This window comes from Coenobita brevimanus, chromosome 65 (assembly GCF_032717465.1).
Source record: "Coenobita brevimanus isolate Jiangsu-jjx chromosome 65, ASM3271746v2, whole genome shotgun sequence".
Classification (NCBI taxonomy): domain Eukaryota; kingdom Metazoa; phylum Arthropoda; class Malacostraca; order Decapoda; family Coenobitidae; genus Coenobita; species Coenobita brevimanus.
In genome coordinates this window covers 42,492,728-42,518,148 of record NC_137018.1, presented here as the reverse complement: position 1 = coordinate 42,518,148, position 25,421 = coordinate 42,492,728, and the positions used below count along the sequence as shown (strand labels likewise).

The 25,421-nt window shown below is 40.8% G+C and overlaps 2 protein-coding genes across 2 annotated transcripts; one reads left to right on the top strand and one right to left on the bottom strand.

The window, feature by feature from the left end:
* Nucleotides 1-9,142: 9,142 nt before the first annotated feature.
* On the bottom strand, nt 9,143-13,928 carry LOC145405101 (ubiquitin-conjugating enzyme E2-17 kDa-like). The gene is made up of 4 exons (XM_080276616.1): nt 13,905-13,928; nt 11,341-11,514; nt 10,388-10,493; nt 9,143-9,285 (listed from the first exon to the last, which is right to left on the bottom strand). Exons 1-4 carry the CDS (start codon nt 13,926-13,928, stop codon nt 9,143-9,145), a joined length of 447 nt encoding a protein of 148 aa, XP_080132742.1.
* A 3,315-nt stretch (nt 13,929-17,243) lies between these two features.
* LOC145404986 (uncharacterized) lies at nt 17,244-19,624 on the top strand. The gene is made up of 2 exons (XM_080276488.1): nt 17,244-17,498; nt 19,379-19,624. The coding sequence occupies exons 1-2, from the start codon at nt 17,244-17,246 to the stop codon at nt 19,622-19,624; spliced, it is 501 nt and encodes a 166-aa protein (XP_080132614.1).
* Nucleotides 19,625-25,421: the final 5,797 nt, after the last annotated feature.

Below are 25,421 nucleotides of genomic sequence, written 5' to 3'. Positions count from 1 at the left end.
TACGTATGTATGTTTTTATACGTAGCCAGTTTCATACACAACCCTGTCGCTAAAAACAGGTCCCTGCTAAGCTGCGTAAATGTGCCTAGCAAAAATGCAGTACCCGGTAATACAATGTCGTCATACTGAAGGGACTAATGAGGGAAAGTACAATAATAACAGAAGCATTGAAAGTTGCTACCAGTCACATCGACGAGATTTTTTTTTTTTTTTTTTTTTTTAGGCCTTTATACACAACACCTTGTTCGTGACGTTTCTCCAGTCTGAGTAAAATCGTTTGACGACAGGTGGGACAGAATAAAAAAAAACGCCATAGAACCAAAGAGGATTAACCCCTCCACCTCTAGCTGTCTCCTCAGCTGAATAAAATCGTCTGGCAATTGTAGGAATAAAGTAGAAAATACGGTTACCTTACTGAACAGGATATATTATTGAGGCCCAAATATTCATCCTGAACAGACTCGTTTGGAGGTAGACGGAATACAGTCGAAAGGCTGTCATCAAAATTAAGGGATTAACTCCTAAGAGGCTTGATATTTTTTGTGTTTTTAGTTTACTGTCAAGTCATTCACTATGTGGAATCTCCCTTAATTTCAGCAAAATCCTCCGGTTCACCTGCAGGTTCGCCTGCTGCTGTTGCTATACTTGCTGTCTCCCCTAATACTACTGCTTCCTCTACTAGTACCACAATGCTTAGTACCACACCTACCACAACCGCAATACCAATACATGTTAGCTACACTAGAGTACCTCCTCAGCACCTACCTCGACTCATGCTGCTGGCTCTCACACTCAGTCGATAAACTTTTATCTTCACTTTTGCTGTGTGGAACTATCTTACTTTTGTTTTAATGCTCTGTTCAGCCGATTCCAAGCCCTTTCTTTCTCCTGCATTTTTCACATCAAAAACTTAAATTTCACATTCATATACCACAAATCAGTAATGCAGTATCACTCATATCACTTCCGTACATCAGTAATCAATAATCCAGCTCCTGTTGTAACTTTGACACGAGTGCTCACATCTGGTACAGTACGCCACATCTTCCTAATCATTCACATCATTACCTTTCATCTTTTTTTTTCATATAGTGCGATTACATAACTTTCTCCCATCAGTACGTTCACAAATTCTTTCCTCTGTGGTTTTTAATTTATGCATCTCATTCAGCACGTACTCATACAATCCTGGTCAGTTTTGCCTGATACCGGGCAGGCATGTATCTTTAAACTACAAACGTAATATTATTTTCTCCCTAGTCTCCAGGGATATAATTAGTAGTATATATATAAATATATATATATATATATATATATATATATATATATATATATATATATATATAAGAGAGAGAGAGCATGGTTTGTGATTGGTGGCTGATAGCCTGTTTTCCTGTCTTACCAGCGTCACCACAAACCATCACCTCTTCTTTTTAGCAGCAGTAAGCCAACCACTCTCCCCACACTGATTCCATCGTGGCGTTTTTTCAGTACCGCTCCATTAGCCTCCATGCTGACCGCAATGGTTGTCTGAATAGTGTATAGTTATGCTTTATATCTGCGTTCATGAGAAGCTTTATAGGCGTTTTAGCTTTACGAGGTACTGAAGAGACTCGACGCTGATTCACAGGCAGACTTAACGACAGATTGTGTGTCTTGATATTACAATGCCGTGAATTGCCCAAATGAAAGAATTATGCACATTAATGGAAAAATTATTTATTGGGGCGATACTACAATTTCGACCCGACTTGGACCGTCTTCAGGCAAGAAGGGGGATGCAACATAATGTTTGTATATACAAGTATAGGAAAGTGAGTAAGATGTAGAGGAAGGGATGAGGATGGGGAAGGAAAGGTAGGAGGGAAAGCGGCCGGAACAGGTGTAGAAGAAAAGAGGGTGAAAGGAAACTGAGGTGAGGTTGAAATAGGGTCGAAAGAGTGCAGGAGCTTGTAGAGCCTTCCAGTGCCTTTTCTTCAAGAAAACAAAAAATCCCAGTTTCGGTATGAAATCAAAGGTTAGTCAGGAAGTCTCAGTCATTGCCTCAATAACGAATCAGCGTTTTACTTTTCACATTTGACTTACCCTCTTTCCAGTCTATCATATCATACTCCTCTCCTCTGCTAGAAAAGAGAGAATACTGTAACTCCTTCACTACTAAATTTACCGTAAAATTGTCCGGCGGTAGCAAGGAAATTTTCATCGAATATTAATGGTTAATGGGTGTCGTTTGTATTCCCCTCAGCACAAGAGATCTCCCTTAAGCTGAGTAAAATCGTCTTCCGGTTGCAGGAATGGAAGTGATAGTTACTTGTCTGCGAAAAAGTATTTAGAAAATGTGAATGGAGAGAAGAGTTATAAAAGTGCGCTCGATGAAGGTGTTTGTGTTTTGTAGGTGTACCTTGTTTAGTGCGTATCATTTCTAACAATAAACTTGAGTCTGATGACGAATTGTGTTGGTCTATTCCTGCAACCTCCAGACTATTTTATCGAACTCAGTAATGACCTCTATACTAATATACTATTGCACTAGCCGTGTGTGTGTGTGTGTGTGTGTGTGTGTGTTTTGGGCAGCCGAAACTACACATTCAAATCGCACCAAAATTGGCACAAAAATCGCAAAAAATTCACTGATGTGAAAAAACTTGGTCCCATAACGATTGAAAATGCGATCACATTTTGACCAAAAAACGCCTCTCCCGGCGCCCGGCATAGGATCTCCGTAGAATTTTTTGCCCATAGCTATAACTATATTATAGTAGCACGAGAGTCCTCCGCAGGAGCAAGTGCGAGGGGCCCGAAGGGCCCACGAGCACTTGTATTGAACTATAACACTTAGCAGTACCCCAGACTTCTCCTAAACTGAATAAAGTCGTATAGAGATGGGTGGAATATAATTAAAAGTACCTCCTAGAAGTGAAGGGGTTAACGCTTTAAGTACGATTGTCTTTATCCTTACCACCACCGGACAATTTTTTTTTTTTCATTTTGGGGGAAACATATAAAGAGATGCAGTCTCCATTGACCTTTCAGCTCGTAAGTGATATTTATTTTATTTTTGCTACCGCTAGACGATTAAACTAGAGTTCTGGTAGTGAAGGGGCTAACTTCTTGCCACATCAGCCTTTGCTGCTTGTCATACCCATCCTACTCACACCACCTACTTCACCCACCCACACTGTTTACACCACCTACCAATTCACATCACATCACCTATCACCTGCCGCTCCTGAAATGAGTTCCACTTCAGCCTCTGCAGCCTCACTCCCTCTCCCACCCATCCCGCTCACAATTCCTGTTCCACGCACCCATCAACCCAACCACACAGTCTCTGCAGCCTCTTTCACCCATCCATCCCGCTCAGACCACCCCATTTCATCCGTACACCCAAACAGCCCCTGAGCCTGTGCAGCCTCACCCCCTTGGATCACCCACCCCACTCACACCGCTTTGCCCACTCATCCACCTCGCTCACACCATCCGTGAATGTTTCCACCTCATTTTATACAGTATTTTCACCTGTACAGTTAGTTTTCTCTTTTGGTGTATATTGTATAGCGTACACACACACACACACACACACACACACACACACACACACACACACACACACACACACACACACACACACACACACACACACACACACACACACACACACACACACACACACACACACACACACACACACACACACACACACACACACACACACACACACACACACACACACACACACACACACACACACACACACAGATGGATGGATGTCTAGAATCCCGGCTGGCTAATCAGGTTTATTGAGTTAGTCTCATTGAAAACTATTTATCTCATTTTCAGACATAATAACAAGTACGATGAACTAGATGCGGGAACATCAGGGCCATTACATGGGACTTCGCTAAATTCTGCTTCAGTGATCACTTCATTTCCAAAAATCCAAACTGAGTATCTGACCGGCAGCCTGGATCCTGGGGACGTTCACGCATCTAAAAATTGTCACTCCAACGTAAGGCAGTGAAAGAAAATTGCAAGTGTGAATCGCGAGTTGTGGAGAAAATGTCTGTTAATAATGAATTTCACTTACCATGACACGGGATGAGGCCGATGGAGTGTGAGACCTCACTGCGTGTAGGTTGTGGTGGAGGCAGATGGACAAATTACAGTATGAAGATGAGTTGGGCCTTTAAGTAAATACGATTTCTTGGTTACGGCGTAGGTAAATACTGGAGATTATATAGTGATTAACAAACGAGTCTATAGGTCTTTTTTCTCATGTATTTACTTTCATTAAATTTTCTTATTATCTTAAGTACTTTCAGGATTTAAAGTGCGTAGTATTTTACGCAAGTTATTAATTTAAAACAAATAAACTTATCTAGTCTGCTGTCACTGGATAGTACCGGTATTTAAATTAAGGCTAAATTTTTTTCTCAAACAGTAAATTTCGAAGTGCTATTATTCGTTTTCCTCAGCCAATCAGCCGGAGGACGTTAAACCTCTAAGACGTCCCTAGTCCTGTGCCTGGTGGTGCTGCGGCGAGATTTTGGTGGCGTATTTACGGCTCCAAGCACCTCAGTCCTTTGGATGTGATTGTTTTCCCTTGCAGATTCGCCTGACGTTAGCAGGAACTGAATGTGAAGTTCGGAGTTCAGGGCTGATGGGTTTATTGACACTGAGTTAAATTAGGGAATAAGATTGATCTTGTATAGAACGTTTTAACCTTTTCTCTTGCCATAGAACTTGTTATATTCTTGTTTCATATTTGTCAAGAATTCTGGATAGCCTGAATAACAGGCATACGTTAGGTCTATGTACAAGCACACATGCACATGCACTATTCACCTATTCACACCTGTTGCTTTTTTTTTTTTATGTACGTGCTGTCATCACACTCCACTCATGCTATAAAAAATATCATGGAAAGACATTAACCGAAACGCAGCAGGTCGGAGAGCGAGGAGCGCCGAAAGAGAATGTGGGATATGTGACCCTCTATCTGCGACGACTTGCGAGCGACTGACTTGACACCGCCATTCTGTGACTTTATAACTCAGCCAGAACGATGACGTATTTTCCTACGCCTCTCATTCTATGCCTGTCATCCTGCACCTATCAGCTTCACACTGATGTCATAAACTTGTCCATCCCACACCCTTCTCTCTACCTGTCACCCTACACCTGTATATCCCTCAGCTGATTTTCTAAACCTGTCCATTCCACAATTGTCAGTCCCAAAGTTGCCATTGTGTACTTGTCATCCTACACCTTTTCACCATCGTGCTTCTCTAAGCTTGCCAGTTCCATACATGTCAACTTGTAATTCATAGCGCCACACCTATTGCTCAGTTTTGTATCTGTCATTCTGTACTTGTCACTCTGTCATTGTACATCTGTCGTTTTATACTTCTTATTATCATTATTCGTTCCACCCTAAACATATCATTTTTTTCCTGTGATCTTAACACCTGTAGATCTATATTTGCCATCTTACGTCTGTCATTCTGTACCCGTCAGTCAGTACCAGTCATTCTACACCTGTCATTCTGTGCTATCCTACAGTATACATTCTAGACCCACATCTACTGTACTAAACCTGACCACTCTGCACCTGTCTTATACCTGCCATCGCACACTTGTTACCTCCATATCTACTATCCAAAACTTTGGTCCACCCCACACTCTTCATTACGATGACGTGATAATAGTGCCATGGTGATTGTGGTTAAGGGACTTGAATGTGTGTGTGTGTGTGTGTGTGTGTGTAATGACCACTCTGGATCAGCTCAGAGACTGGACATCTGACAGTAACGAGACAAGACAAATAGTGCAGCGAGATGGATTGTGATAGAGACTTGGCAGTATTTTTGTCATTGTCTTCCCGAATGAACTTTGGGCTTGGGCGTCTGACAGTTGATAGAGAAGATGAATAATGAAGGGAATAGTACAACTGTGACGGGTTGTAACAGATAAGCTTGGCGGTGTTTTAATGCTTTGACTACCTTGCATCACGTGTGAGTTTGGGCGTCTTGCAGTAAATAGATAAAAGATACCGTAAAATGCAGAACTACTTGACCAACTTCAGTACTATAGGGTGTTTTATATCTTATTTTTGCTACTAATAAACCAGTTTTTGCCACCTTCACACGGGCGGCCAGAACCAGTGTGTGTCCCTAATTGCATCACTAACTGATAGAGCCACTACCGTTTTTGAAAGATGAAATCTGACAAGTTGTAGTAGTTTTGAGGTAACCCATGATCGTCACCCTTTCATTTCCATCTGTGCCGCACCTACAAGAGCATGTCTGGCATGTTTGGGGTGTGTTAGGAGGTGCGTGTGTTGTACATCTAGGAGGGTGTCTGGGGTGAGTCGAAATACAAAGAACACCTTTCGGGATGTACTGGAGTTGTGGGTACGGTTGGGCTGGATACATTTGTCAAAGGTGTCCTTTGCCTTGTTTCAGTATAGGGGAAACCCTTCCTAACAGAGTAATCATAAACTGTCCTTGTTGTATGGCAAAACAATTTTATTCCTGTTACCGACAAACCACTGTTTAGAAATGACCTAGTAGTGAAATGAAATATTATTATTGTAATGAGGATCCAGATAGTATTAACCCCTTCGCGACGATGATATATTAGTTTATACTTGCTGCCTTCAGACGATTTACAACTTAAGAAAAAGCTCTCAGACTGAAAGTAATAATGAAGATTATCTGTAAAACACCTGCGGTTCGAAAAGTCTGCTCTGCTCAGAGAAGCATAAAACCACGTGGAAAAACTTCATTGACACAGAAATATGTCATTTAAATGAAGAGATTGACAGGTGACAGTAATTATGATACAAGAAAGGAAATTTCAGCAAATTGTACGAATATGTACAATACCGGTACATTCTTTGTCATGACATCACAGTGCCGTAAGTGTTCAACAGCAAGAATTTTACCAACATCACTGCATTTGTCCTGCAGTGTAGATTCAGGCAGTTGATGACGATGATGATTGAACAGGTACACCAAATCAGGTCAAAATGTTGCATATTTCTAAATAAACAGCTTCGTATGTGGGTATAATTTTTCCACATATACAGTATAGCCTTTGAGGACGAGGTAGGAGGATAGGGCTGGAAATGGAAGGAGGCTGTGTGGTGACGTAAACAATGATGAAAGAAAGGAAATTCAGCCACACTGTAATATTTCTGTTCTCGTAGACAGGGTGGGTTAGGATGATAGTTATAGGAATGTGGTGGTAACGATAATGGTGACACGAGAAGGGAATTTAGCGCAAAGTGAGCCCTCTTTGTGCACGAGGTGAGGTTGGCAGATTGTAATGGAGGGAGTGTATGGTGGTGAGAATACAGGTAGTTATAATAATGATGCTAATGATGATACGAGAAAGGTAATTAGCGGAAAATATATGCCTATGTGGACGAGGTGAGTTGGTTGGCGGAAGATAATGGAGGATGTCAGTGATGGTAAAGAGACCTGGTGGTACTAATGGTGATGGTAATTATGGTACGAGAGGGGGAATTAGAGCAAAGTGAACCAGTGTGGACGAGGTGGGTTGGGAATGAAGATGGAGGGAGTGTGTGGTGCGGGTCCGAGGCTGAGTGAACAGGGCGACGATTTGCAGTAACTTGACCCCCAACCTTGTGATAGCGAATATTCTCTTTTATTCTTCCTCCCACCATACGATTTTATTCACTCCTGATGTGATTCTCTCTCTCTCTCTCTCTCTCTCTCTCTCTCTCTCTCTCTCAGTGTGTGTGTGTGTACGGGGGGGGGGCGTACAGTGCATTTTGAATATTATACCCTTTTTTTTTTTTTAAGGGGAGGGGTAAATGCTGAAAAGGGGGTTTATTATATTCGTATTTTGTACGAAAGTTATATAAATGCCATGAAAGTTTCAGAAGGGGAATTTTTTTTTTTTTATGTTGTATGTACTGCAGTGTATGGTTGTATTTTTTTTTTATATAAGACGGAGGAAAATAGATATGGTAGTGAAAAATGAAATATATGTTTTATATTTAAAATTTACTCTTTTGACAAAACATAAAGGACTGCAGACATTATTCCTTGTTTGCCCCCATACTCATGTCAGTACCTGAAGGTAATGATTATCTCTGTATCGTTGTGACACTATAGTTGTTTGTCCTTTTATTTGGGGGGGGTGGGGGGAACCCACTCAATATGTTTACCAGTGGTCGAGTTGCCTTGAGGTAGCCAAGTTGACGTCATATGGTTGTTGCGGTGTACACCAGGTATATATTGTTCATTTTATCACTATAGTAGCCTACTAATTTTTGATCTAGGCTAACAGTTGCATGCAGTATTTTTTTTTTCATATTACGGTTTATTTCTTCACTACGATGACGAATGATATTCTTTGCCACCTCCAGACGATTTTAATTAAGTTAAGAAAGACCTCTATCACTGCAGGGGTTAGTGGATGCAATATTGAACCCCTCCAGTACGAAAAAAAAAATAATATTAAAAACTAAAGTCGTTTGAAGCTTGGAAGAATAAATTACGTAATTGGACTGAAGTGGTTGCTTGCAATTTTTCTCACAATATGATAACCTAGTAACAATGAATTCTGTGTTAGTGCACTTTAATTCCACAGTTATTATCATTATTGTTGTTTGTAATTATTGAGATGCACAGTATTTGGCTCATTTCTTCACATTGTGTTGGGCAACAGTATTGTGTGGTGTGGGTTTTCTCCTAACATACTCGTATTGGTCACCTGTAGGTGTCTTCGAATTATTTCTTAAAACGGTCGGGTCTTCCTTATGTTAACATAGTATTGAAGATAAATGGAACACCATTTTCTCACACTATGCAGGTCATCCTTATATCTACACAATACCGAAGCTGAAGGTCGTATGGTGAAACCCTGAATTGCGAAGTAGAATGTAAGCCATTATTTCTTTACAGCATTATATGAACGTCTATGGAATATATGAACGCCTACATCCCTCACAACAGAATGCAGTCAGCACCGAAACGGAGAGGCCAGACACATTCTATCTTCGTCTTGTGCATCAGAAATTATCATATAAAAGTGGTAGGTTGCATTTCACTTCGCGAATTAAGATTAAAGCATACGACCATAAATGTATATTTGTTTGTTGGATGGTGGTTCATCCCGTGGCGTACTTGAGGGTCCACTCCCTGGCCTCCCTCTGGTACCGCTCCGGGTCGTTACGGTACACCTCTGCCACATCCCGCCGCCAGGGGTCCTCAGGGTTCGGGTCCGTCAGTAGTGCGCACACCATCAGCAGCACTAGGGGAGAAGGGAGGGATGATACATGGGGGGGTAGTTGAATTTGGGGTGAGACGAGGATGGGTCAGGGGTGGGAGGGTAGAGGCATGGGTAAAACGAGGGGAGTTAGGGGCAGACGATAAGGGGGCAAGAGTGGTGGAGTACACCCTGATTTTTTTTTTTTAATGTAAAAGTGTACAGTACACTAGCCATACGTATAACTATTCCGATATTTCATTTTTGCAAACGATACTGCTGTAATAATCATAATTAGAAGAGACTGTTACGTTTTATGTGTATGTATATAATCCTTATTTGTCAGGAACCCTAACATGTAAATTTAACGTTTCAACTGTTCGGCTTCTTCCTCCGATCCACTCTCCCTCTGCAAGGCCGCAGTGGGTCGTATTCTTGTTTGATTGTGAGCTTTTATTACACCTTTTTCTAAAGTGATTTATTGTTCCATTACACCATAATATTTGCTCTTAAATTACTGATGCGAATTATAAAAGCTTTAGAAAGTTAAAAATAACATACAAGAGGGCATTTAGGTGTAAGAAATCTCTAAGAAAGAAATCCTTGGTAGTCTCCCATGGCAACGAAAATATGGGCCAGTGTCTCAATAATTGATACCCTCCAAGCAGACTTCCCGGTTGTCACCCGTAACCCTCTCACCATATGAAAACCCTTCCATCTCTCTCGGTAGTTTGTATGCACTTCAATAACCCTCTCAAGGGTGGGACACCTTCAATATTCTTATATATCTAATGCCAAACGATTTTATTTAGCTAAGAAGGAGTCAGAGGATCTTGGGAGTGTAAAATATTGTGGTATTTTGAATCTTTGCAACATGAGGAAGGGAAGCATGGCACAGGTTAAAGGAACATCTGGAGGCGACTTTACAGTCGAGAACAAAAGCCCGCCCATTATTTCTTCTCGTATGCCTCTCATTTTCTTCTCATAACTGAAGCCTTTGAGATGAGAGACTTTAATATGATCCGACAGGGAGAAAAGTGACGGACATGCCCTAAATGTGTAGGGGACGCTCTAAAATCGTAGACGAACTTCCCTGAATGTTCTTTGCTAATATATAGGAAATCCCGACCTAAAGTGAACGCCATACCTTTGGATATTGATAGGGAAGGCGTCCAGTTGTCGCTGAGTATATCCAGACAGATGGTGCCTTTGTCGCTGATGTTTGGGTGGTAGATCATGGTCGTGAACCACACCTGTCTCTCCACATCACACCACCAGTTCAAAACAAAAATGAGAAGGTAGCATTAAAGCCTTATTAATGACAATTATTTAATCAGAAAGAAATTGCAGAGTGCGAAAATAAGCACACATTACCTTGACAGATGAATAGCAATATGCTAATAATACAGAAAAATTAACTGACATCTCACTGTTAGGTAATGTAGTACCAGTTCATAAAAATCCCGTTCAAGCAACTCCAGAGTTCAAACTGAATGTCATCATAGAGCACACACTTCAGCCAAAATCAATAAAGTTTTTTATTTACTGCAGTAATTCCTCTTTCTTACCGGACAAATATTTTAATGGTCTCACATAGTTAATGCTACGGCCTTACTCCGTCTTGTTACACAGTCTCAGAGAGCGCTTACCTCCGCCAACGCCAATAAAATTTATGATTTATTCCTCCATTCGGATCCAGACACACCTCAAAATCTAATTAACTCTTTCATCACCCAGCACCCACCTATTCGGCAGACGTTATTGAAATCCGATTCTTTTTTTTTACCTGTGGAAATAACCAGCGGGAATGAATACCGTCCTGTTAATTTGCAGTTAAACATACTAAATAATTTCTAAAATTAATCAGAAGAGGAAACCATTCACTCCGGGTCATATTATCGTAAGCAAAGAGGGTTTTGTAATACCTTTCTTCTTAACGATTTCTTTTACACATCAGCCCTCATCATTCTCTTGTATGTCATTAATGTTGTTTCAGTATCTACATAGTTTACTATAATGAACTGTCATGTGCAGATTTATACTGGTAAGGAAGAAACCCTGATAAATGTGCGAAAATACAGGCCTTGGTACGAGAGAGACCTTGGGCGGCTGGAATGGGTAGTCCTCTGGGAAGTCAATACGGAGGTCGAAGAGCCCCCCCTCGTAGGGCGTGTCCGGGGGCCCGATGATGGTGGCGCGGCAGTGGAAGGGGTCGTTGCCAATGGGCCCCACCGAACATTGGCCGGGGGGATCCCTCTCAAGCTCCTTCAGTTCCTGTCAGGGGGAAAGACGATGTCATGAAATCAGAAGATAGGAAATGAAAGAAATTACGTATACATAAGAACACAAAGGAAGAAGAGATAAGAGGAGGCCTATTGGCCCGTGGCGAATTTCTTTGTTTGAAAAAGGACTAATTATACTAAAATCTAACTAACGTGTAAGAGAAATAGAACAAAGGAAGGTTCTCCCATACCCACCACACCATCCTGTTGAACCAGCTTCTTACAAAGAACAAGCATAAAAATGTTCATAGGAGAGGTAGAAGAGGAACGCGTTCCCTACTTAATTTCTAATGTACAGATCTGTAAAAGAAAGAGCGTACACATGGCCGAATGTTCTTATTGTTAAACAAGTGCTCGAGGGCCCTTCGGGCCCCTCGCACTCGCTCCTGCGGAGGGCTCTCGAGTGTCTGTGCTGTTCTAGTGTAACGTTGTCACTTGGATTTTTTGCAGCTAACCAGTTGATCGTGTTATTTGCAGCTTCGGGAATGGGACCCAAGTTGTCAGAATGCAAGTCCAAAATACTTTAGTTCTACCTGTGGGCAAAAAAGTCTACGGAGATCCTATGCCGGGCGCCAGGAGCGACCTTCTTTTTTTTTTTTTTTTTTTTTTTTTTTTTTTTGGTCAAAAAGTGATCGCTCATTAAAATATAATAAAAGTTTTTCAATCGTGATGGGACCAAGTTTTTTCACATCAGCGAATTTTTTGAGATTTCTGTGCCAATTTTGGTGTGATTTGAATGTGTAGTTTCGGCTGCCCAAAATACACACACACACAGACAGACACACGGCTAGTGCTATAGTATATTAGACAGATAAACGTCTCACTGTCGTCACCATACACATCAACCTAGATATACACAACACTGTTAAATATTGCCTGTTGTCTCGAAATATTTGTGTAACCGAATTTTCAACTTATCAATTGTTTTTTGCACTATTTTCCATTGCTGGTAACTTATTTCATTGTTCCACTTTGCGAATAGTAAGGTAAATTTTCCTTGTATTAGTGTTAAGTTTCTTCAGTGTTTCATCTGGTATCAGTCTGTATTTTAAGCAAATTATCATCTGGTCCTGGGAAACCGATTGTGGGATGGGAATTTGTAGGCTACGCTGTTTTCTTTTGTGAAAACCTGTGAAAGGAATGACTCAGGATTGTTGCTGTTGTTCGGTTATCATGAAAGAGATCTCCTTTCGAGTTTAGTAAGAATATGTGCATAGACACCCTTGACCTTTAGCCGCAGCCGCAGCCGCCATAACAGAGAAAATACAAAGAAGAGTAACACCTTCACTGGGAGGGGCCTCTTAAACAGAAAGAAATCGTCTGCAGGCAGGAGGAATTAAATACATAAATCGTCATCGTATTGAGGGTTCACACACACACACACACACACACACACACACACACACACACACACACACACACACACACACACACACACACACACACACACACACACACACACACACACACAGAGTGCTATTTGAGATTAAAAGAACGACAACGTTAAGGAGAGAGCTGATGAGTATAGTACATGTAAATAAATCTAGTTAAACAGAAAAAAAAAACGGTACCTTTACTTTCTGGTGATCAATATCTTACTATGGCGTGGAGGAATGGCAGGGGATCCAGTAAATAAAAAATATGACAGGAATGCGAAGGGACGCATATAAAAAATAACAACATATCTTCATCTGTCGAGGTCGAGTGTTTGGCGTGAGTATGAACAGCGGTAATGAAAAATGCGAAAATTTTCCGAAAAAAAAAAAAAAAAAAAAAAGAGCAGGAATAATTAATTATAATCTGTGTACGTGACATGATTTTGTCACACTTCTTTGTTCTGCACACAGTTGTTAATATATAACCATACGTCATACAGCTGGCTGGGACCGACAGCTTATCAGCAGCCGGGCAGTGGCAGCTTATCAGTAGCCTAACCAATAAATGACTTCCTTGTGTGGTTGTACTCAGGTTTGGACGAACAAAGAAGCTCTGTTCTGTGCTTATACAACGGGTATTTTTTTTTTTTTTTACTATGGCATTCATTATCCCCTTCACTACGAGATATTTTGGCGAACGAAGGACCTCTCGTGCTTATACGTTGTATATATATATATATATATATATATATATATATATATATATATATATATATATATATATATATATATATATTGGCATACTAGCCTTGCCTACCTTAGCTGTGATTATTTCTAGATCCAACTTAACGCGAGTATAATCGAGTGGTGTAAGCAAGATCGAAATAAGAACGTCATGATCGTACTGAACCCGTGGGCAGTTGTTTCGTTGTACATCTGAGAGATTTCGTAACTATTCATTCTGCGTCTTGCACCTCAGTATATGTTAGCTTTTATTATTACGTACCTTATTTATTCTCTTGAGCGCCATCCAGAGGTTTACGTTGGCCCAACAGTGAGAAGCTGCTTGGATTAGCTGATGATTGGATTATACTGAAGTGTGGCTAGGGTCGATGGATAGGAGTATACGTAAATATGGTAAGGCTAGGCTAGGTTACTTTGGGTGGAAGGTTAGAATAAGATAGATTATGTTGGACAGTAGGAATATATAGAAATGTGGTTTGCTTAGATTAGGTGAGGTTGCATAGAATGAGTAAAGAGAAGTGTCAGGTTAACTTAGACTAGATCGGAGGAATGTGTGTAGTGATTAGGCTAGTTCATGTAGGATAGAAGTGGTATATTAAAATGTGGTAAGCTTAAGTTAGGGTAGGAACAAAAAGTCCATAGTAGTGTTGTTCATTGTAGAGTTAGGAAATTATGAAAGAGGTGATGCCGTCGATTGGTGAGGGAGACTCGTAAGACTGAGGGAAAGTGGGAAGGCGATAAAGGCACTGCTGATTACGGAGATAGCAGAGATAGTTGCTGAGAGAGAGAGAGAGAGAGAGAGGGTAGAAGTAAATGAATAACTATACAAAAGACAAACTTGTATAAGAAGCAAAGCAGTTTGTAAGGACAGCCATGAGAGTACAGTTTGTAAGGACAGCCATGAGAGTGCATTAAACGTTTCAGTCAAGATGTGAAGGCAGAGCTGCATAAAATCTTTTGTTGTTGGCAGCAAGAAGGCAATGGACAAAATTGGCAGTACTACGTAGGTTTATCGAAAGTGTGGCCTCTGACCCCTAAACTTCCAGAGTCTCTGCCAAGAGTCCGTTTAGCCTAAGAAAGTCATCTAGAGGAACCATTAGTAAGAATATAGGTTATGTATGATTGTGTGTGTGTGTGTGTGTGTGTGTGTGTGTGTGTGTGTGTGTGTGTGTGTGTGTGTGTGTGTGTGTGTGTGTGTGTGTGTGTGTGTGTGTGTGTGTGTGTGTGTGTGTGTGTGTGTGTGTGTGTGTGTGTGTGTGTGTGTGAGTGTGTGTGTGTGTTTGTGTGTGTGTGTGTGTGTGTGTGTGTGTGTGTGTGTGTGTGTGTGTGTGTGTGTGTGTGTGTGTGTGTGTGTGTGTGTGTGTGTGTGTGTGTGTGTGTGTGTGTGTGTGTGTGTGTGTGTGTGTGTGTGTGTGTGTGTGTGTGTGTGTGTGTGTGTGTGTGTGTGTGTGTGTGTGTGAGAGAGAGAGAGTGTGTGTGTGTGTGTGTGTGTGTGTGTGTGTGTGTGTGTGTGTGTGTGTGTGTGTGTGTGTGTGTGTGTGTGTGTGTGTGTGTGTGTGTGTGTGTGTGTGTGTGTGTGTGTGTGTGTGTGTGTGTGTGTGTGTGTGTGTGTGTGTGTGTGTGTGTGTGTGTGTGTGTGTGTGTGTGTGTGTGTGTGTGTGTGTGTGTGTGTGTGTGTGTGTGTGTGTGTGTGTGTGTGTGTGTGTGTGTGTGTGTGTGTGTGTGTGTGTGTGTGTGTGTGTGTGTGTGTGTGTGTGTGTGTGTGTGTGTGTGTGTGTGTGTGTGTGTGTGTGTGTGTGTGTGTGTGTGTGTGTGTGTGTTGATTTCATGGAACCGGGAGCATCAAGGAAGGTCGTTTGTAACCCATTTGCGGCGGGAGAGTCCTTGTACACTAAATAAAATCTGTTTGTATGGGCAGTAAGAATATAATAAAGAAGGCATTTTGCGGAAGGAGTTAAGGATCTATGCATATAAAAAGCTCTTGGGTAATAAAAAATTGACGAAGATAACGCGAACCTCTGAATTATCCCCTTCACTGTGATGACTATTTTCTTTTCACTTTAACTGGGTGTGAAATAACAAAAATAACAACCTCTCGTCTTGAACTTTGATCTGTAACAAGAAATTAACTCTATCAACCCATTCGGTACGGCGATGTCTTTCCATGTACTGATCTTACTACCTCCAGACCATTATACTTAGTTTACGGGAGACTTGTGATGTAGGTAAGGGCATCTAGTATTCTTCCCTAAGCTGAATAAAATGGTTCTTATGTTGAACAGAATCGTCCGGTGTGAACAGGATTATGATAAGAGTACGTCATCGTGCTGTGGGTGCTAGTATCGGGAGACTCTATTCCTTCACTACGCAGTCTTCCCGAAGCTGAACAAAATCGTTTGGTGATAGCAAGAACAAAGGGAGAAAAGGGTTAATCGTAACCGTCAGTCCCATCTATAATCAAAACGGCCGAGGAGTTAGCTGAATAAAATCGTCAGGCGGTAGCACGAATGATATATAAACTGTTGTCATGGTCCAGAAGGCGGTAGGCAAGTCATCAGTGGCACACATAGGTAGAGTGGACGAGGAGTTGCGGCGTAGATGTACTTTTCGTTGGGTCTTAGGCTATTTCCCGGACGCAGAACAATACACGGCTCTAGCATCTCTCCATAACACTTCTTCATGGCCAACTATACACGGCTCTAGCATCTCTCCATAACACTTCTTCATGGCCTTACTTCGTGCATCCCGACTTGGCGCAGATTTTTGTCCTGTAGTTTAATGCCAGAATAAGACAATATTTCAAATCTACATCCGTTCCATAGCACCTCTTCGTGACCAGCATCGTAGTCTTGTTTCATCTTAGCAGTCAAGATGGAGAGATGACCATTTTAGGCCTAGCTGAAGTGAACAAGTATAGTTTAGGTGTGTTAGTGTGTCCGTTTCTTTCGTGCTGCATGGGATGGTTTTGTAGTCATTCGTAGATAGGACAAAATGAGTGTGTGGGGGGGATAGTGCTTGGTGCTGCTGATAGTTCTCTCTCTCTCTCTCTCTCTCTCTCTCTCTCTCTCTCTCTCTCTCTCTCTCTCTCTCTCTCTCTCTCTCTCTCTCTCTATATATATATATATATATATATATATATATATATATATATATATATATATGTCTGTCTTTTTCTAGTTTGGTAATTATTGCTTTCCACTGAGGTGTTTAAATACAGTTATTCGTGTTCCATTTTCTTTTGTTTTTATATTTCTTGCGATACAGTTACCTTCGATCGTTCCATTTTCGTATTCATTATTGATCATTCCTGACGTTAAAAAAAAATAATAATAAATGAACATACCCCCAATTATACATCGTTTCGCGTACTTCACCGACCGTCATTTGTTTACAGTCCAGGAACTGAGGGTGACTGTTATCTCTACCGGGTCCCCCCACCTTATCAAAGGTTTCAGTGTGCTCTGAGGATAGCACTGTGGCGTGTTACCTGTGTGGTGATAGGCACGTACATTACTACACTGGAAGCACACGAAAAGAAGAGAGGAAAGGAAAATATAATAATTAAAGGCAAAGGCTAACCAGAAGATTAAAGTACAGAATAATGGCTCCCAAATGTAAAATATGTTCCGAAGTTTACAGTCCTGGTAAACAAGAGCCTCTGAGCCTCCCCTGCGGCCACAGCTTCTGTCGCCAGTGTGTAGAGAACATTGTGAAGACCCAAGGCAGCCTCAGGTGCCCCACGTGTCGCAAAGACCACGCCAGCATCGCCGTTAGCAGCCTGAGCGTCAACTACGATCTCTTGTCAGCCAGCATCTCCTCTGTCACCACTGTCACGCCCACGGAAGCCACACCACAGGTAAGGGGTACTAGGGATCATATTCTAAATGACTTGAAGATTTTGTAACATCTTTCTCAGCTATTTATTCAGCACATTACTCTTCAGTATCCTCTTGTGTTACTGATACAAACTACGTCGATGTTAAAACAATATAAGTCATGTACAAGAACATGTTAAGTGTAACACGCCATATAAACGACTGGGGATGAAGTGCTCCGGAGTCTCCTGTATCATTTTCATCATGGGCCTAGGAAAACACACTATGAAAAATGAAGTACTGTACAGTCAGGGAGAAAGGTTCGTTTGATATCTCATTGTGTCTACTTCAAACATACGGAACGTCATGCCCGTCACTTTCTTTCCTGACTTATCTAATGTGCGAGAATCATCTGTGGCCAGAGATACTCGTACTGTACCTCTCTCAGCTCAGAAGTAGTAGCCATCAAAGGAAAATGAAAAATAGGAGAGATGAAATATGAAGCGAACTTTTATCCCCGACACTAACATTTATAACTCATCATGACGAATCGTAGCGTAGTTACTGGTGGGTGGGGGGGTCGTGGGGGGGCGTGCGCCCCCTTATAAATCGCTGACACCCCTCCCCCCGACACCCACCCACTCCCCCCACGACTTAATGATATCGGTGTACCTGGAACTGAACAAGCAAAAACTGTAAATATCAACAGGAATACTTTTATCAAACAAATTTTCTGTCAGTAACAATAAAATAATATTTGAAGAATCGTTTTTTTTTTTTTTACAACAAGGGTATATAAATTTACTTCCTTTTTTGTACAGTGTAAACTGGTTAATAGTGACATTTCAGTTTTATTGTGTGGTAGTTTCTGTTCAGTACAGGCGGCTTTGTCGAATTATTTCAATTTATCAGTCTTTATAAGTACTTGAAACTTGGACATTTAATAATTGTTACATAATTATCAGTTTCAGCAGGCAACATATGCAGTACGCGATAAAGTCTTTAAATTAATAAAATATGCCTTGTAATATACTTCTGCCAAGTCGTTTATCACAGGATTTGCATTATTTTTTATTTCAAAGGCTTTGACGTGCTGTACACTGTTATATCAGTCGTAATCACAATATCATTTATTGTCAGGTGCAGTAATAATTTTGAAAAGTTTCGTGTGATATTTTGGTGAGCAGTAATAGTAGTAGTGTAGCATTAGTGTAATGTAGTAATAATCTTCATCCATTCTCTCTCTCTCTCTCTCTCTCTCTCTCTCTCTGTATATATATATATATATATATATATATATATATATATATATATATATATATATATATATATATATATATACATTATTATTATTATTGTCATTGTTAATATTATTATTCACGCACCACACTGCTCCCAAATCGACCCCAGCCCCCGTCCCCCTCCTCCCATGGCCAGGCGGCTGGCGACACCATTGATGACGATTGATATGGCTTGTGGATTAAGTACTGGTGGTGGTGCTGCTGCCTATTTTAATCCTGGATCAGATACACGCTTTAGAACAGAAGAATGATTAGTAAATAGGTATTGAAAGTACTGAATGGAAAATAAAACAGTACTAGGATTACAGGGCCTGTCTGGATGACGGCTGCAAATGCTCATTTCACCTCAGTCTCATTAGTAAGCAGTGTATGTGTGAGGAAGAGAAAGTCTGAGAGCAGGCTGACAGAGAACTGAAATGATTCACCCCTGTTAAAGTCTAGCTAAGGCCGGGACTTGTAATTTAATGAATGTTTAGTGTGAAAAGCGTGAAAGTATGGTGCTCAGTGTGGGGGAAAATATTTTGGGACTGAAAATTTGCCTCATGCTTGATGTGAAAGATATGAAAGTTTGGTGCTCAGTGATAGAAAAAAAATATTCCTGACTACCTTATCATCCACAGGAGGCAGTAAGCATTTTGGTGAAGGACTTGCAGGATCACACCAACCGCCTGATCGTGCCGTTGAGTCACACAGTGATGCAGGTGAAGGCAAAGCTGCAGGCTCAGTACGGCGTTCCAGACACCACGCGACTCCTCTTCAGGGGCCAGCGACTCCAGGACGAAAAGACGTTGGCATATTACGGTGTAACGACGGGCAGTGTCATTCAGATGTCCACTCGTTTTCTAGGGGGCACTGCCGTGGCGTGAGGGGGAGGTGGGACTTGGATGTGTTTTTGCCAGCGTCACAAGATGCAAGACGAAGGAAAGCAACACGATCATATCTTGTGAATTCTGATCGCTGCTTGGCTCCTCTTCCTGGTTGTTTCGTTTGCCTATTCATTATCCTAACCGTGTGTCCCTCTAAGACTATTAACTGTAGAATCCAGAGATGGGAAATGGTTAGCATGTAATATTCTCTTGTGTATGTCATTCACATCGTTTTACTATGAATATAGCTTGTGCCATATTCATAAATAATCTGGTTAGGAAGAAGTCTATGGAACCTCCTAAGGCCACAAGTGTGAAGGCCTGTGTTATCAGTGATTATTTGCACGTATATGTCCTAACAACACAGTTGTTAATCCATGTACCTTATTATGCTGGACCTTACAGTCAGTTTGAAATCATATTAGACTTCCCAGCACCGTAACATTACACTCAACACTCATACCACACACCACCTACTCTATACCACCCACACATACCACACACGACCCACATCACTTATTCATACCAATCATACTACACACTTGGGCATTCACACCGCTGTATATCGCATCCATACCATTCATGCACACTAAAACAAATAAACATTCCAGTTAAAGTTCGTTATGCGCATGTCACTTCTGCACTTTAAACAACACCTACTGTATACCGAATTCGAGTACACTGCCTGTCATCTGCATAGACAGTATTACTTTTAACTGTTACAGTTTCATGCTCATTTTACTAATTGATATAGTATATTGCACTGTGATATTATCATATACTTTTTTTTATTTCTCGTAATGGACATTTTTTTTTATGGATAGTTATATTCCAGCGTAATTTGTTTTTACGGTATAATGGTAATCTGTGAGATTTTTGTTTTTAACATGCATGAAGTTCATGCTGTGTAACTGACATTATATTTAAGTATGTGACAATGAACCGGATTTACTTTAGTTATTGTTTATGATCATGTGGTGCATGATAAGGACTGTAACTGTGATAACTACCAAGATACTGTAGCCTGCAGCAACATGTTTCTTATCAATCATCATTTGTGTAACTTGTGATAAGTTAGTTTGATTAACATTAATAAATTTTTATACCTCTCTGTTGATCCACTGTCCTTAGACTTTAGAGGCAACTTGTCAAATTAGTTTCATGTCGACATATGATAGGAATTTTTGTTCATAAAATAGGATTTTTTATGTATTTTCCACGGAGTTAGTTGTGGTGGTGTTTAATTTCGAGATTTTTTTTTTTCATTTTTCGATATGAAACGTTAATTGTATTGAAATTCCTCAAAATTCCATGCTTCGGATAATTCATTTCGCTACGACTGCCTGATGTTTTTTAAATCTGGCGTTTGAATAGCTGTTGAACTGAACTGTTAGTGTGAACCTATTTTCTGTAAGCCAGTTTTATTCTGTATGGTGAATGATTGCTGAATAAATGTCAGAGCATTGCCTAAAAATAAAAAAAAATAAGGTGATTGATGACTGCATCTGACTCCAGTGATGCTCTTTATCGGGTAAGGCCCACTCACACTGCTTGATAAATGATAAACCAGCCATCAGGAAAAAGTACAATAATGTAAACTCCAGCAGATCTTGTCCATCGTTACTTAACGGATCATCCTGAAGTTTCCCTATGCTAAGAGAGGAAGCCAAAAGTCGAAAGCCAGAAACAAAGGAAAGAGAGAGAGAGACGGCAAGAGGAAGGAAAATAATGAAATATATTTGACAAGCTCCCTCTTCCACCATCCCTAACGGTAAGAGGAAGGAAGGTAATGAAATATATTTGACAAGCTCCCTCTTCCCCGATCCCTTCACACACACATGACAGCTGTACTACACAGGGGCAAATAAGACCCTAGAATGCTGTTGTCAATGGCAGTGTAGGGTCAGAAAAATACGGAGTTGACTGAGAAACTGATTTGCAGAAGTAATGCGATATCTCCAAGGAAAGAACACGAGAATAAGTGAAACTGAGTTGTGTGATAATTAAAGTGTTACAAAGAAGGGACAGTTTTCCGTACTTAACATGGCAATGGGTACACTGATTCAGAAATTAGTACTGTCCAGTTATTCATAATCGGCTGCATGATAATAATGCTGCTTGTGTCTGAAAAATCATAGTAACAGTATGTGATGCCAAACAGGGTGCTTCCACAACACATTATATTATTTAATTCTGATTTTTTCTCGACCTTTTCCCTCTTAAAACTTGATGATCTTGATCTCTCGCAATTTTTTGATATAGAGCAACAAAGTCTTACTACACTGCCTCTCTGTGTTGGGAGATAAGAACACTGACAGATAAGAGTTCTGTTCTCATTACTGATAAACTGATATGAATCTGAGGAAATAGCTGGCTCCGTTTATATACAAGTATGTGTGTGTGGTGTCAGAGGGAAGGAGCGGGGCTGGTGGTTGTCAGGAGGTGAAAATGGTGTCACATGCTACATAATTCAAGGAACTGAAACGTTGCTGACATCGTATCGGAAGTATATCACATCTTTATCTTGTTTTCTGCACCTTAGATAACGCGGTGCTTGCGGCGAATTTTAATCGTGTGACGATGTTACTTAGTGTTCGTAATGTGACATTAGAAACACACGTGACTGCGGATCATGTGTGGTTTTTAGTGGTGGTAAAGGTCACGTGACACACTTACTATAGTGGCATCTACAATTCTCCACACAGGTAAGGTGTATGTGAATGATGCTAAGAATGCAAAACGTCCAGAAAACTTTGGCATGCATACAGTTAATATGAAAAGGGTAAGAACACCCCATTGTGAAATAGGTTTGGAAACTAGACAGCAGCCTACTCGTATACATTTTTGATCAGTATTTGAGAGTGTCAGTTGTTAATATATAACTTCAACCAACTTTTCCTTCGTCAGAATAATTTGTTTTAGGACAAGTTAGTGGAATCGCTGGGAGTGTGATATTAAGAAGAAACTGTTTCACTTAACCCATTCACTAAGATAGGCTGACATCACTTTTGAGACTTGGTAACCCTTGTGGAGTATGTGGAGTTCATTTAGTATACAGGGTGGTCCATATATAACGTTCCCCTTCCACTCAGCCTGGTGATTCCTTGTGTGTTTCGGGTACGGCTCAGTCAGTGTAATCAATGTCTACCCTGCGTCATTTATTAATTTCCTATTCCCACTGCCACAGCCACGCCTACACCAGCACAATGAACCGTCACCGCACCGCATAAGATACCAAACGAGTTTCTAGTGGAACGCTGTTTATAGACAACCCTGTGTAACTCGTTTGGCAGTGTATTTGTGCGACAACTGCATACGGTATCTGTATTAGGAAATTCTCTCTCTCTCTCTCTCTCTCTCTCTCTCTCTCTCTCTCTCTCTCTCTCTCTCTCTCTCTCTCTCTCTTATAGATACGTGTACCTCATACTGCAGCATTTTTCCCGGGAGATGAAGGGAAGGCGGGCAGAGAGGTAGCTGGGAGTAGGGAGAGTTACGTATTGGCGACGAGCAGAGTGAATAGCGTGGTACCTGGTAGGCAAGGTAGCACTTTTACTACGATGACGGGTGCTGGGAGAGGGACGCCGTCGTATGGTGGTACCGAAATATCTTTCCGGCTTCTCTGCATGGTTATGCAAACGTACCACAGCGCCTTCCCTATCGTCCAAAAGGAGGATAGCGGACTGCAGATGGATAACATAAGACTGCAGTCCACTGAGTTCACATTTCAGATGAACCTGAGACTACCAATGCTACAGCAACAACAACAACAATTACTACTACTACTACTACTACTACTACTACTACTACTGCTGCTGCTGCTGCTGTTGCTGCTGCTGCTGTTGCTGCTGCTGCTGTTGCTGCTGCTGCTGTTGCTGCTGCTGCTGCTGCTGCTGCTGCTGCTGCTGCTGCTATGACGTCTTCTATATTTTCTCCTTGCCGCCATTAGACATTTGTTTAGCGTAGGAGAGTTGGGTGATGGTGTAAAAGCTGATGAAGGAGTTATTACCACTGAAGGCCGAGCGGTGTCTCTAAAGTTGAATTAAAGCGTCGGGTAAGCAACAATTTTACATATATACATAGACAGATGGGTAGATAAAGATGTCCTGGGTTTCAGTGGAGTTAGTAATGAAAGAGCATCATCAAATAATTGGTAGTCTCTTGTAAGCTGCATAAAGTCATCTAGTGTTAACAAAACTAATAATAATAAAGTTATCCAGGGGTATAGGGTTAAGTGTTATGGGCGCTTAAAGCAAGTAATGATTGGAAGTTAACATGGCTGCGACGTGCTAGGGATTGCTGCGAGCTTGCTGCTGTTTGTATACTGATAACCATTGCCCCATGATGACCTTTTTTAATCCTTGCTGTCATCTGACTATTGTTGCAAACATACTGTTGTTTGTGCACTGAAGGTTGTTTCAACATCATGTTTCTTTTTTTATATATATCTTTGCTGTCGCTTGACGATTGTTGCGAGTTCCTGTACTGATAGCTGCGTCACCATGATATATATATATATATATATATATATATATATATATATATATATATATATATATATATATATATATATATATATATATAATACCACCAGACGATTGTTGCAAGCATTCTGTTCTTTGTGTACTGACAACTAATTCAAAATAATACTATCTTTTTTTTCCTTGCCACCACTAAACGGTTGTATTCAGCTCAGGAGATACTTTTCTAATTAGTCAGGTTAAATATAGCCCTTCATAGACCCTTCACACTATACTGATGGCTTTTTTTTCATTTTGACTATGCTACCGCCGGACGATATTATCCAGCCTAGGAGACTTTCCAAACAATGGAGTTAATTCCTTTGTCACTGTACTGCATGTAGCTTTCCTGAGCGGAATTAAATCGCTAAACAGTACCCAGAATGAAATGAACAAAGACGTCATCGTATTGATGATGAGTACTCAAACATCCGTGAGATGTATCTGTTTTTATCGATAATTCTGTATTATTTCATCCGTTGTCCTCACTCACATACTTATGTACTCATATGCTGTCTGTTTATACTGTGCCATTTGAAACTTATTCATTACGACGGGCGCGTAGTAGGCTTCCAGTCTGGCAGCAGATTCTGACTCCTGTCCAGCTCGCTAATGAAAGAGTTAACAGTTACTCACAGTCCTTCATGAATGCAACGGATCACCTCTGGAACTATCTTACTCAATCTGTATCTGCTTCTGCAGTGTCTTGGCATCTCGAAGTGCGCGGATCTTGAATTTAGCTCTCTTTTATTTACTTTTTCTTGGAGGGAACGATTACTGGGGGGATTTTAACCTGATTCATCCTTCATTGCATAAAAAAAAGCATCCTCGAACATATTCAAACACAGATGTTCACGTAACTTGTGTTTTACGAGAATTAAAGTCAAAATAACTTCTTTTAGTTTGACTATCTTCATCCATTCAGTCCGGTGACGTGTTTATTATTACTCCCCTCACACGAATTAATTCACCAACGAATTAATTCACCTTACTGGGACATGTCACACTGAAAGAGTAAGCGAACGCAATGTCAAACCCCTTCAGTTGAAAGCCTCTCTCCTAAGTATAACATCTTATGGAGGTCTCTTTCTGAAGAAGAATAAATTTGTCTGAAGGTGGCAAGAATAAAACTAGAAATGCGTCTCCGGATTCCATGCGTTAACGAGAGAGAGAGAGAGAGAGAGAGAGAGAGAGAGAGAGAGAGAGAGAGAGAGTCGGAACGGAGTTCCGTTAGTCAGGAAATTCTAGCCAGTCAAGATAATTCGCCGAAATTTTATTGG

Excerpts from the sequence above, each read along its gene's own strand:
- LOC145405101 (XM_080276616.1), bottom strand. The coding sequence starts at position 13,928 with ATGGCGCTCAAGAGAATAAATAAG. Across the intron at positions 10,494-11,340 it reads ACCCATTCCAGCCGCCCAAG|GTGTGGTTCACGACCATGAT; the intron begins GTCTCTCTCGTA and ends GTGGAGAGACAG. Across the intron at positions 9,286-10,387 it reads TTCCCTATCAATATCCAAAG|TGCTGCTGATGGTGTGCGCA; the intron begins GTATGGCGTTCA and ends CTTCTCCCCTAG.
- LOC145404986 (XM_080276488.1), top strand. The coding sequence starts at position 17,244 with ATGGCTCCCAAATGTAAAATATGTTCCGAAGTTTACAGTCCTGGTAAA. Across the intron at positions 17,499-19,378 it reads CCACGGAAGCCACACCACAG|GAGGCAGTAAGCATTTTGGT; the intron begins GTAAGGGGTACT and ends TATCATCCACAG.